Source organism: Muntiacus reevesi, chromosome 8, assembly GCF_963930625.1.
Source record: "Muntiacus reevesi chromosome 8, mMunRee1.1, whole genome shotgun sequence".
NCBI lineage: Eukaryota > Metazoa > Chordata > Mammalia > Artiodactyla > Cervidae > Muntiacus > Muntiacus reevesi.
This window is the reverse complement of record NC_089256.1, coordinates 5,750,333-5,763,187: the sequence shown is the minus strand read 5'-3', so window position 1 is coordinate 5,763,187 and position 12,855 is coordinate 5,750,333. Positions and strand designations below refer to the sequence as shown.

Genomic DNA, 12,855 nt, shown 5'->3' with positions numbered 1-12,855 from the left:
AGTTTGTTCTTCTGCCAGGAGAAGAATGATAGACATGTAGGACTGGCTTTAGTGCACCAGTGAAGCCTTCTCTAGAATAGAGCCCCACCAAACTCACAGTGAATCAGCCCAGTTAAGACAAGTAGAGCCACCCAGATCAACCCTCATGAAAAGAGCTGAACCCTGTAAATGCAAGATAAATAAATGCTTACTGTTGAATGTCACTGGGATGCTTGTTACACAGCAAAAGCTAGCTGACACAAGTGTCGCTTGATCCACACTCTTCTTGCCTGTCACAGTGATATTTCTAAAGTGGAACTTCAATTATCCTAAAACTACTCTGCCTAAGATACTTCAATGACTTCTGTTAGTGATGTTTTCCTAAATTCACATGTTAAATTCCTAACCCCCAACACCTCCAAATCTGACAATTTTGGAAATAGGGTCATTAAAAAATGTAATTAGAAAAAAAATGTAATTAGTTAAGCCAAGATGAGGTAATACTGGAGTAGGGTGGGTCCCTATTCCAATATGACTGGTATCCTTATAAAAAGGGGAAATTTAGAGACAGACATGCTCATAGGGAGAATGTCATGTGAACATGAAGGCAGAGATTAGGATGATGTATCTGCAAGTCAAAGAACACTAAAGTTTGTCAGAAAATCACCAGAAGGTCAAAATTGAGGATAGAACAGATTCTTCCTCACAAATTTAGAAGGAACTAATCCTGTCTATACTTTCATCTCAGACTTCTAGCCTCTAGAACCATGTGCTATGAGCTAAGTCACTTCAGTCATGTCTGACTCTTTGCTACTCTATGAACCATAGATCGCCCAGCTCCTCTGTCCATGGGATTCTCCAGGCAAGAATACTGGAGTGGGTTGCCATGCCCTCCTTCAAGGGAGCTTCCCAACCCAGGGATGGAGCCCATATCTCTTATGTCTCCTGCATTGGCAGGTGGGTTCTTTACCACTAGCGCCACCTGGGATGTAAGAATAAATTTCTGTTGTTTAAGCCACTCCTCATTACCTTTGGATAAAGTCTAAACTTCTTCATGAGGTACGAAAGTCCTTCCATAAGCTGGTCTCTGGCTGTGTCTGTGGTCTTATCCCACAAAATATTCCACTATAACTTCAGCCTTTCCCCATTCACTAGGCACTTAGAACTATTTAAAGTGCTCAATTAACTGCTTTAGAACTCATGTCCATGCTATTTATACAACCTTTGCCTCAAGTGTCCTTCCTACTACCCTCTCATCCCTCACCATTGCAAGCTCCAGATTGGGCTTATCATCTCTGAAAACTCTCCAGTAACCACGGGAGGAGGCCCTACTGAATTTTCCTCAAACAACCTATACAGATATTTCTATCACAGTACTTACCACACTGTGGATAATTAATTGCTCATTGCACATCTTGATCCTCCTCAACAGACTTGAAAATGAACCACTTCAGGCAGGGTCAGGTATTATCTGCCCTTTCATTCCTAGTACTTAGCACGGTGCTCGGCACAGAGTGGTTATGCAGCAAATGTTGGTGGAAAGAATCTTTGAGTGTTTATGTGCAAATATTGAAACAGATGTGTTCCTGGCATATGGGAGATATATTCTGCTTGTGTGACAATTGGCAGTTGAGTTTACTTGGAAGCAAAAGCACCCAATTAAAGACCAAACATTCCTGTCTTTCTTCTTCTTCATTTCCTTCTCTATATATAACTACCCAATCTCACATGCTTTACAATGCTTTTAGATGTAAGTGACTGTGAATTATAACTGACTGTGGGCCTTTCATCTTCAAGACTGACAGGCTATGTTCCACATTTCTCAGGATGGAAAGACTATTATAACTATATTTTTGCTTACCAAGAGAATTGTTAATAGTTATCCTGAAGGAAGAAAAAAAAATCTATAAATATCCAACCTATAATGAAGCCTTAAGCTTACTTTCTTCCTTTGCTAATGAAATTCTTTCTGGGTGCACTGCCAGAATTGCTCCATAATCATTGCACTGAGAAAAGAGACAAAGCCTGTAGTGAGTCTTCTTTTACCTGTTTAGTCCTCATTTTGGAATCCGACGACAGGTTGTTGTAGGTATAATGTGCCTGCGTGACTCCACAGAAGAGAACAGCAACTATCCCTGAAATTTCAAAACATACCAGTCAAAATCAATTTTCTTTCCCATCTAAGTCAAAGGGCAGGGCTATCCCAGTTAGAAAATGGACTTGGTGTCAGGAGAGTTACAATTGCTAATAAGTAGAATGATGAAACCTGGGTAAACCTTGCTCCTACTTTAAACGTGGGACTTACAGAATTAAAGCTTTAAAAAAATGTATTAATAAGTAGATTTTTCCTGGAGATAAATTATTTTCTAGTCATGAGTTAGGAAAGTTATACTTGGAAACCCATGAACAAAAGCCTGTGTAGTCAGTTCCAGGCCTCTCACCGCCTGTGCCAACTACTTTGCTGTGTTTTAAATGCTGGCATACTTGCTGAGAACTTTGCTTTCCACTGTGTACCTTGAGGAGCCTGAGAAGTTCCTATCATACCACAATTTAGTATTAACAACCATGAGTCATAAACACAAGATGTCTACAAGGGTTCAGTTGTCTCTGCCAACGCTCCTCCTTGCCAAACACCGAAAGAGGTCCTCGTTTGCCTCTATGTCTCCGTGGCAAAGCTGGGGGCTTTGTCCTTCCACTGCTGGGTAATTTCATGAACACATTCAAGGCACTCAATCCTTGAGGCAAGCTGGTCTGTTCTTGCGTGCTTCCTGTCCACAGTGGGCCCTCAGCTGCTTTTTGGCTGGTTGTAGGATTTATTTCATAAGCCATCATCATGCTCAGCTTCGAATGCTACATGAAGTTACACATAGACTAGAAGCCATACATACACTGTTCCTGGGAAACGGAGCAGCAGCAACCATGGGACAAATGTGTTATTTGTCCCTGGGCTCTGTTATTCTCTGTTATTGCCCTTAAGCTGGGGTGGGGAAGGGGGGTGGGGGCTGCATCCTGCCCTCGATTAAAGATTTGATTAATTATGGGAAATTGGGAGGGCTCTATAGGAGGGCTTTGGGAAAAACACAAGATGTAAGTATTCCTCAACTCAAACCAAGGGGATTGAACTGAATTTTAAACAGCAGAATCTTTCCCACGAAAAACACTCATAAATTAAATGCTGATGATTCTTAAGAGTATAGAGATATGTGAACTGAATACTGACATTTCAAATGAATCTGCAGTAAAGAATTTTAAAGAACCAAAGCATATTTTTTGTATGTTGACTGTATGCTTCTATTTATGTTTGTTATTTTGGGGGTTGGCTTTTGATAAAATACTGCTAAGACATATTTGCCTAATACATTTGCATCACTTATTTCCTTTTAATATTATGCTTCAAGATTTTAGTCAAAAAGAATAAAAACAACTAGGAAATTTTGCCAAGAGATTTATATGCAATAAGCATTTATACAGATTTTTTTTGGTAACTTCAGTTTTCTAGTCTCTCTTCAAAAATTCAAAGAAAAATGCCTATGAAATATTACATTTCACTCTTCACAGAATTTCTATTAAAAAACAAGCAGTGCCAGAGAAAATTTAGGTACTGAAGTACTTCAAGGACTTTGAGGAACTAGGAGGATTGCCATGCATGTTGTTTTGGCATCCGATATTTTTCTTTCTTTATTTAAAAATGAAATGTATCTCTCTCTGCTGATTCTGCAGTCTGTTGGAGGTTTTTCTGGGTGAGATTTAGCTGACCTCTGCCTGTCATGGAAATGTTTTGACTGTATACTGATCTGCAGAGAAGTAGTGAGTAAAAAGGGAGGGGTGTGTGGATAGTTCACAAATGCATTCTGAGAACATAAATAGGTAACAAAGAATAAAAGATAAGGGGGCTAAGATTGGCCAAACCTCATTGTGAGCAAGGAACACACTAGTTTTATTTACATCATCTTATTTATCTCATCGATTTATTATCTCATAACAGACTTCTCATGATTTACCACCCCTTCCATCTTTCTTTCCCTTCTCAGTAACATCTCCATTCTTCCTGCTGCCCAGACTCTGGGAACACCCTTTACTTCTCCTCTTTCTGTATATCAGCAATGTTGTTGGTTTGTCCTTCAAAAGTTACCCATAATGCAATCATTTCTCAACATCACACAACACCCATTTCCAAGCCATCATTATTTTCTGCCTAAATGACAGCAATAGCTTCCTAATTGCCCCCGTCTCCCTTGCTGCCTCTGCCACAGTCTGTCTTCAACCCAGCACTTTTAAGACAACTCAGGTCATGTTGGCCCTCTGCTCTCAACTCTGCAGTGGAACCCCATGATGAACAGGCTCTGTAGGATCTAGTGCTACTTCTCAACCCCCTCCCCACAGCTCCTGATCTCCTGTCTTACTTGCTCCCCATCTTGCCACTCACTGAATTTGCTAAGCAGTCTCCATTGCAGGACCCTGGCACGTCTGGTTCCCACTCTTCGAAAAGTTCTTCTCCAGACCTCAACACGCCTCCCTCCTTTCCTTAAGATGTTACATCATTGGACAGGTCTTTGCTGTGCACTCTGTAAAAACATCCCTCTTATCATTCTCTACTTGCCTACTTTGATCTATTTTTTATATTATTTGCTGCCACCTAACATTTTATATATCTATTGGTTTATTTCCTGCCTTCCTGCACTGCACTGAGCGCAGAGTGATTCACTGGTCCCCAACCATTGGAGCAATGCCAGGCACACGGTAGGCGCTCCATGTATTTGTTGAATAACTAAAGGAACATTCTTATCACCAGGTAACAAGAAACCAAAGTAATTTACTCAAGATCACCTTGAAAGTGGCAGAGCTGAGATTCAAAATTTCACAGAGTCCCTGTACTTTTCTGCCTGTATTTAGACCATCTGTGAATATTTTAAGGTAATCTTAAGCAACCAAAAAAATGATTTCTGATGCCCTAGGGAAATAGAGATTTGATGATGAAGATTATATATCTGAGTTGGCTGGATATTCTCATTTTTTTGTTCGCTTCTCTTCCGGACCAGCATCCTGGGACTCGCCCCTAACTGAGAGGAGAGCAACAGCCGGGCAGTGTGCTCCGAGGGCTGGGTCCCAGCTCCATGACACTTTCTTAGGAGCTTCTAGATTCTCTTCCCTTTGCTCCTCCAGTCTGAGGCATCATACTTGCTTCCTGCAGTGACTACCTGTGTGTTGCCTCGGGGACCCCCCTTTTCACTTTTGCAGCTATCTATCTTCTGTGTATCCAATTTCCTGCATTAAACTCTGTTGATAGCCAGCCGATCCCTCTTTTCCTGACTGAACCCCGACCAGTACTCTCTTGTGGGTTCCTTCTCATTCTAAACTTTGATGTTTTTCTGAAACTATTCAGGGTGTGTCATCTGGAAATAAGATTCAACCTCTATTCTCTTATTATAACTGGGACAATGGGAGATATCAGCGGCACATGAGATCCTATGCCAAGTCCCTGGGGACTGGGCTCAGGCTTATTTCAATCTGACCTGTGATTGGAATTTTTTTCTAGTTTGAGCCACTAGATTGGAGCAAGTGGTTTGGGGATAGGAGTAAGTTAACTTGGACATATATTTTCTGATTCTTCATCACATGATTTTTCAAAATATGAGAACTGTCCTACAATGGAGTGACTGCCTTGAAGTGTGACAAGTTCCCTATCATTTGAAATGTGTGAGCTGAATGATCATCTGTCAGAGCTGTTATAGAAAGAATTTTTTACATAAAGTGTTATAGAAATTTGGATAGCCTATGGTTTTGTGGATCTGTCATTTTCCTATATACTGTTTTATTAATTCAGTAGGATTAATACCTCAATTAATTTTTTTGTTTGTTTTTAATTTCAGGACAAGGCAATAATACTGGTTTCAAAGGAAATACTTAGATACTTTGAATACAGGCAGCCTGATTTTCTCAAAAAGTAAAGACAAGATAAACTTAGAGACTTTCAAGTATTCTTTCAAATTTAGACAGAGAGCTACTCTAAAATAAAAATTTAAAACATATCACTAGCACCTTCAAATCATAAAAACTTAATTTTTTCAAGTAAGCTATGAAGTTTATTTATTTATTTTTAATTTATTTTATTTTATCTTATTTTTTTCCCATTTATTTTTATTAGTTGGAGGCTAATTACTTTACAATGTTATAGTGGTTTTTGCCATACATTGACATGAATCAGCCATGGATTTACATGTGTTCCCCATCCTGATCCCCCCTCCCACCTCCCTTTCCACCCCATCCCTCTGGGTCTTCCCAGTGCACCAGCCCTGAGCACTTGTCTCATGCATCCAACCTGGGATGGTGATCTGTTCCACCCTTGATAATATACATGTTTCGATGCTGTTCTCTCGAAACATCCCACCCTTGCCTTCTCCCACAGAGTCTAAAAGTCTGTTCTATACATCTGTGTCTCTTTTTCTGTTTTGCATATAGGGTTATCGTTACCATCTTTCTAAATTCCAAATATATGCGTTAGTATACTGTATTGGTGTTTATCTTTCTGGCTTACTTCACTCTGTATAATGGGCTCCAGTTTCATCCATCTCATTAGAACTGATTCAAATTAATTCTTTTTAGTGGCTGAGTAATATTCCATTGTGTATATGTACCACAGCTTCCTTATCCATTCATCTGCTGATGGGCATCTAGGTTGCTTCCATGTCCTGGCTATTATAAACAGTGCTGCGATGAACATTGGGGTGCTTGTGTCTCTTTCAGATCTGGTTTCCTCGGTGTGTATGCCCAGAAGTGGGATTGCTGGGTCATATGGCAGTTCTATTTCCAGTTTTTTAAGAAATCTCCACACTGTTCTCCATAGCGGCTATGCTAGTTTGCAAACACATGGAAAGATGCTCAACATCACTCATTATCAGAGAAATGCAAATCAAAACCACAATGAGGTACCATTACACGTCCGTCAGGATGGCTGCTATCCAAAAGTCTACAAGCAATAAATGCTGGAGAGGGTGTGGAGAAAAGGGAACCCTCTTACACTGTTGGTGGGAATGTTATGAAGTTTAAAGATGAACTCAGGATGCCTCCTCTGTGTAGAAAATGCTTCTAAATCTCTAGAATATAAACTTTCAGGTCAGAGAGCACTGAAAGGGGTGAATCCCAGTGGCTGTGTCTAAGTGACATACACGGCTCACTTCAGAGGAACCCACTTCCTTTCTTTCCTCTTCCCTCTGCTCCTTACCCCTCTGTTGCTTGTCACTCCCAGATAAGCTTAATTCACAGCTTATCCTGCTCGCCACCCGGCACATCAGAAGCCACTGGCCCCACCTGGCTGTGGGGTCAACTGTGGTCCAAGAATCAGCATTAGGCAAGAGAAGTTTCAGAAATTTACCCTAATGCCACTGGACTATTAATGAACATTCAGATTGTCTGGGAATCTTGTTAAATACAGATTCTACTTCCCTACGTTTGGAGTGAAGATTCAGAATCTTGAAGCCCAAGATTCTGCATTTATATGACCATTCATTGTATGAATGGGATGTCCATGCTACTGGTTTTTTATCATCCCACTTTGAGACAAATCTCTGCTGACTAACACTTTGGTATTAGTATCAACTCTCCTTTGTGGTTTGGCCTTGAACATGTATGGTCCTTAAAAGAGAGACTTGTGCCTAATATTGCCCTTTTAGCACCTTGGAACAATTATAAGGTCACTCCAAAGAAGGAATACATTTTTAAATTGCCTTTTCTTTTTCATTTACAAAGCTTGCAAATAACTTTTGCTAGCTATAAAAACATACTTTTAAATTATATTTTGCATCTTATTCCCCATTTTTCTTTCTGTGACTTTATATTAATAGTATTAACGGGATTCTATGAAGTAATTTTAGCTTCATGGAACAATTGTCCATTAAGAACATTTAAGAAATCATTATTTCTCAGCAACACTGGGATGTAAAATAAATTACTTACATGGAATAAAACTGATGATATATTTTACTATCAAATAGCTCAATAAATTCTTTACCACTCCAAAACAAACAAACAAAGCATATCCATTGATCACAATGTTATAAAACTGAAAATTAACGAAAAGCACAGTTGCAAATGTAACCATTAGGGATTTTTAATTGTATTCTTAAACAAAATTGGATTTGAGGATGAAGTCAAAGTTGAATTTTTAGGTTATGTAGAAATAAATGTAAGGTACACATTCCTTTTTTTCCCCCAGAATCAATGGGATAAAACCAAAGTGTTATTCAGAGGAAACATTATAGTCTTATATGCATTTTATTTAGGAAAAAAAATTGAAAACAAATGGACTATTTACCTCAAGAATCTAGACAAAAGACATAAAAAAGGACCCAAAGACAGTAGAATTAAAAACTCAATAAAGAAAAATGAAAAAAATATAGCCAAAGAGAACATTCTAAAAATAATAGATTTGGTTAGTAAAATGAAGAGTTATAAAGTGACAGTGTGGCCCATGCCTCTCAGACCCTGGCCCCCCTCATGTGTCCATCTGCTCCAGGATGCTGTTCTCTGACCAGACCCATATACAGTGATGTTGGCCAAGGGCTTCAGCCATCCAAGACAATTTTCACATTTGGATAGTACCTGCCGACCCGTCTCACAGGTCTTTTCTGAGTATAAAGTGATATGATGGATTTTAAAATGATTTGTAACCTAAATACCAATACATAATTATAAGGTTTTGCTCTAATTACTAGAAGTAGGTGAAAGGAAGATGACATGAAAAGGAGAAATAACTCAGAAAACACATTCCAGGTATAACCACAATATTTCCTATTCAGCCATGGCTAGGGGAAGAAGCAGAAAGCATCTAGTACATCTCACACATTTTATGTCCTTAATCATTGTCTGTTGCCTTCTCTTCCACATTATCTCCTGCATCAAGAAGCAGGTGGAATGTATTCCTCACTCCTAGTAACCCAGTCAAAAAAAAAAATATGTTTTTATAGTGACAGTAACCCAGTCATTCATGTCTGACTCTGCGACCCCATGTACTGCAGCATGCCAGGTCTCCCTGTCCATCACCAACTCCCGGAGTTTACTCAAACTCATGTCCATTGAGTTGGTGATGCCATCCAACCATCTCATCCTCTGTCATTCCCTTCTCCTCCTGCCTTCAATCTTTCCCAGCATCAAGGTCTTCTCAAATGAGTCAGTTCTTCGCATCAGGTGGCCAAAGTATTGGAGTTTCAGCTTCAGCATCAGTCCTTCCAATGAATATGCAGGATGAATTTCCTTTAGGATGGACTGGTTGGATTTCCCTGCAGTTCAAGGGACTCTCAAGAGTCTTCTCCAACACCACAATTGGAGAAGAGCATCAATTCTTCGGCGCTCAGCTTTCTTTATACTACATCTCTCACAGCCATACGTGACCACTGGAAAAACCATAGCTTTGACCAGACGGACCTTGGTTGGCAAAGAAATGTCTCTGCTTTTTAATATGCTGTCTAGGTTGGTCATAACTTTTCTTCCAAGGAGTAAGCGTCTTTTAGTTTCATGGCTGCAGTTACCATCTGCAGTGATTTTGGAGCCCAAAAGAATAAAGTTTGTCACCATTTCCACTGTTTCCCCATCTATTTGCCATGAAGTGCTGGGACAAGATGCCATGATCTTAGTTTTCCCAATGTTGAGCTTTAACTTTTCACTCTCCTCTTTCACTTTCATCAAGAGGCTCTTTAGTTCTTCTTTACTTCCTGCTATAAGGGTGGTGTCACCTGCATATCTGTTAAATAAGCAGGGTGACAATATATAGCTTTGATGTACTCCTTTCCCTATTTGGAACCAGTCTGTTGTTCCATGTCTAGTACTAACTGTTGCTTCTTGACCTGCATACAGATTTCTCAGGAGACAAGTCAGGTGGTCTGGTATTCCCATCTCTTGAAGAATTTTCCAGTTTGTAGTGATCCACAGAGTCAGACTTTGGCATAGTCAATAAATCAGAAATAGATGCTTTTCTGGAACTCTCTTGCTTTTTCAATGATCCAGCAGATGTTGGCAATTTGACCTCTGGTTCCTCTGCCTTTTCTAAAACCAGCTTGAACATCTGGAAGTTCACGGTTCACGTATTACTGAAGCCTGGCTTGGAGAATTTTGAGCATTACTTTACTAGCGTGTGAGATGAGTGCAATTGTGCAGTAGTTTGAGCATTCTTCGGCATTGCCTTTCTTTGGGATTGGAATGAAAACTGACTTTTCCAGACCTGTGGCCACTACTGAGTTTTCCAAATTTGCTGGCATATTGAGTGCAGCACTTTCACACTGTCATCTTTTAGGATTTGAAATAGCTCAACTGGAATTCCATCACCTCTACTAGTTTTGTTCATAATGATGCTTCCTAAGGCCCACTTGACTTTGTATTCCAGAATGTCTGGCTCTAGGTGAGTGATCATACCATCATGATTATTTGGGTTGTGAAGATCTTTTTGTATAGTTCTTCTGTGTATTCTTGCCACCTCTTCTTAATATCTTCTGCTTCTGTTAGGTCCATGCCATTTCTGTCCTTTATTGAGCCCATATTTGCTTGAAATGTCCCCTTGGTATCTCTAATTTTCTTGAAGAGATCCCTAGTCTAGTAACCCAAACTTAGACAATTCTCAGTAGCACTATAGTTAAGGTACTGGATTTTTGCAAGTTAACTTGTCATTGTTTACTTGCTAAGTTGTATCTGACTCTTTTGCAATCCCATGTCCACGGCATTTCCCAGACAAGAATACTGAAGTGGGCAGCCAGTTCCTTCTCCAGGGATCTTCCTGACCCAGGGATGAACCTGTGTCACGTACACTGGAGGGCAGATTCTTTACCACTGAGATACCAGAGAAGCCCACAGGTTCGCTTGGGTACTTGCTATCCATCCAATCAAATGCTCTCCATCTACTGGGAAATGCCAGAATGAATTAACCCAATCATAGACTTCAAGTAGCTTTATGGCTCCTAGCAGAGACAACATGTACACAGAAACATCTAATAGCAGGTAGAATGCAGTAGTTGATAATAAAATAGGAATTCTGAGAGGCAGTGACTTCTTTTGGGCTAGGGAAGGTAGAGAGACGAAGAAAGTTTTCCTAAAGGATGGAGAGGCATTTAGGTCTTGAATAAGAAAACTTGGGAGGGTGTAGGATCAGTGGTAGGGAATTCACTGTGAGTGAGGGGAGAGAGCTAGGAGACTGTGTGGACTATACCTGAACAGGCAGCTTACTTGCACACTTTGGGTTTGAATTTGTTACAGGTTAGGCAATAAATACACATTGAACTAATTCATTATAGTTTTTCTAAATACAAAATTTAGAATAAACAATTAATATGCTCTATGTTTAAAATGGTTAAGGTAGGGACTTCCCTGGTGGTCGGTCCAGTGGTTAAGAATTTGCCTTGCGGTACAGGGGACATGAGTACAATCCCTGGTCAATGAACTAGGATCCCACATGCTGAGGGAAAGCTAGGCCTGTGCACCAAACTAGAGTCTGTGCACCACAACAAAAAATCCCCATGCTAAAACTAAGACCTGACACAGTCAAATAAATATATACTTCAGGCTAATTATCATAAGTATGAAAGCATTTCTCTTATATGTTTTATTAGTGCTAGTATTCATAAAATAGAATTATGAAGCATCAAGTATGACAATCTTCTGTTGGCAAAACATTACTTCATTTTCTTTCCCAGCAGACATAAAATCTGATCATTCTGTTTCCATCTTTTCTGAAAAACAAGTGGTCCTTAATGCAACTACTGGGTTGCATGTCTAAAGTCCTGGTTTCAACTTGTATTTATGGGGTCCCGTGGCAATGACAAATAGAACTAAGTACATACATCCAGGTCCATGGGGAGTGGAGCATGCTCAAAAATATCTGAGAACTAAGATAAATAAGGAGCTCTGAAAGAAATCAAGAAATGACTTAGAGAAAATAATGATAAGAGTTTCTGACTCATGCGTGTGCTCAAAATTGCCTTTCAGTTTGCACAGTGAGCTTCCAGTGGTGGGCAAGATCCCTGAAGAGCTGTCTACAAGGATTCATTTCTGCAATTTTGAACAAGAACTAGAACCAATACTTTATGACACTAACTAAAAGAGCAGTTTGAGAAACTACAAAGAGGTACACAGTTAAATTCAAATTACTGGCAAGCAAAGAAGTTTAGGAAACAGCAGGAGGAGGTCCATAATTCTTTGGGAGGAATAATGATTCTGCTGGCAAGTAAGTTCTTTCTAGAGAGATCAGTTTTGAGATGACAATTAACTCTTTTTGGTTAACAGAACACCATTTACACTGTTCTCTGTGATTCCCTCTTTTGGACCCTCTCAGGGAGCATTAGTGTTATATATACACACACACACACATGTACATACAAACATAGATTTACATGATATGAAGGTTCATTGTGTCGTTGTAAATTATGTAAGAGAAAATGTACTACAATCAGTGCCAGGAGACCTGAGATCTACTTGGCAGAGTGCAGATACTTAACTAGCTGAATGACTAGAGCAATTCAAATTCATTGCCTAGTCCATTGTTTTCTCTTCAGTGAATTAAAAGAAGATGGTCTGCATTAGTGTTCTTTAAATTTGGGTATACAAGAAACTCACAGAAGAGTAGAAAAAAATACAACTTCATAATTACTAATTGGCAAGTCTGTGTATTTTTTTTTTTTAATTAAATTTATTTATTTTAATTGGAGGCTAATTCTTTTACAATATTGCTGTGGTTTTTGCCATACACTGACATGAATCAGCCACAGGTGTACATGTGTTCCGCATCCTGAATCCCCCTCCCACGTCTGTGTATTTTAAAGTATATAAGTACCCTTGTGGGCAAAAATACGCTTGTGTGCAGATAAGTGCATGATAAAACTATTTTTTTCCAATAAG

The 12,855-nt window shown here is 39.5% G+C and overlaps 1 protein-coding gene across 1 annotated transcript in view; it reads right to left on the bottom strand.

Moving 5' to 3' along the window:
• SLC9A9 (solute carrier family 9 member A9) overlaps positions 1-12,855 on the bottom strand; it is a 640,527-nt gene that overhangs the window by 302,957 nt on the left and 324,715 nt on the right. Inside the window, exon 9 of the mRNA XM_065942379.1 lies at positions 2,026-2,114. Within this exon, the coding sequence (XP_065798451.1) occupies positions 2,026-2,114 (89 nt within the window). The remainder of the gene's footprint in view (positions 1-2,025; positions 2,115-12,855) is intronic.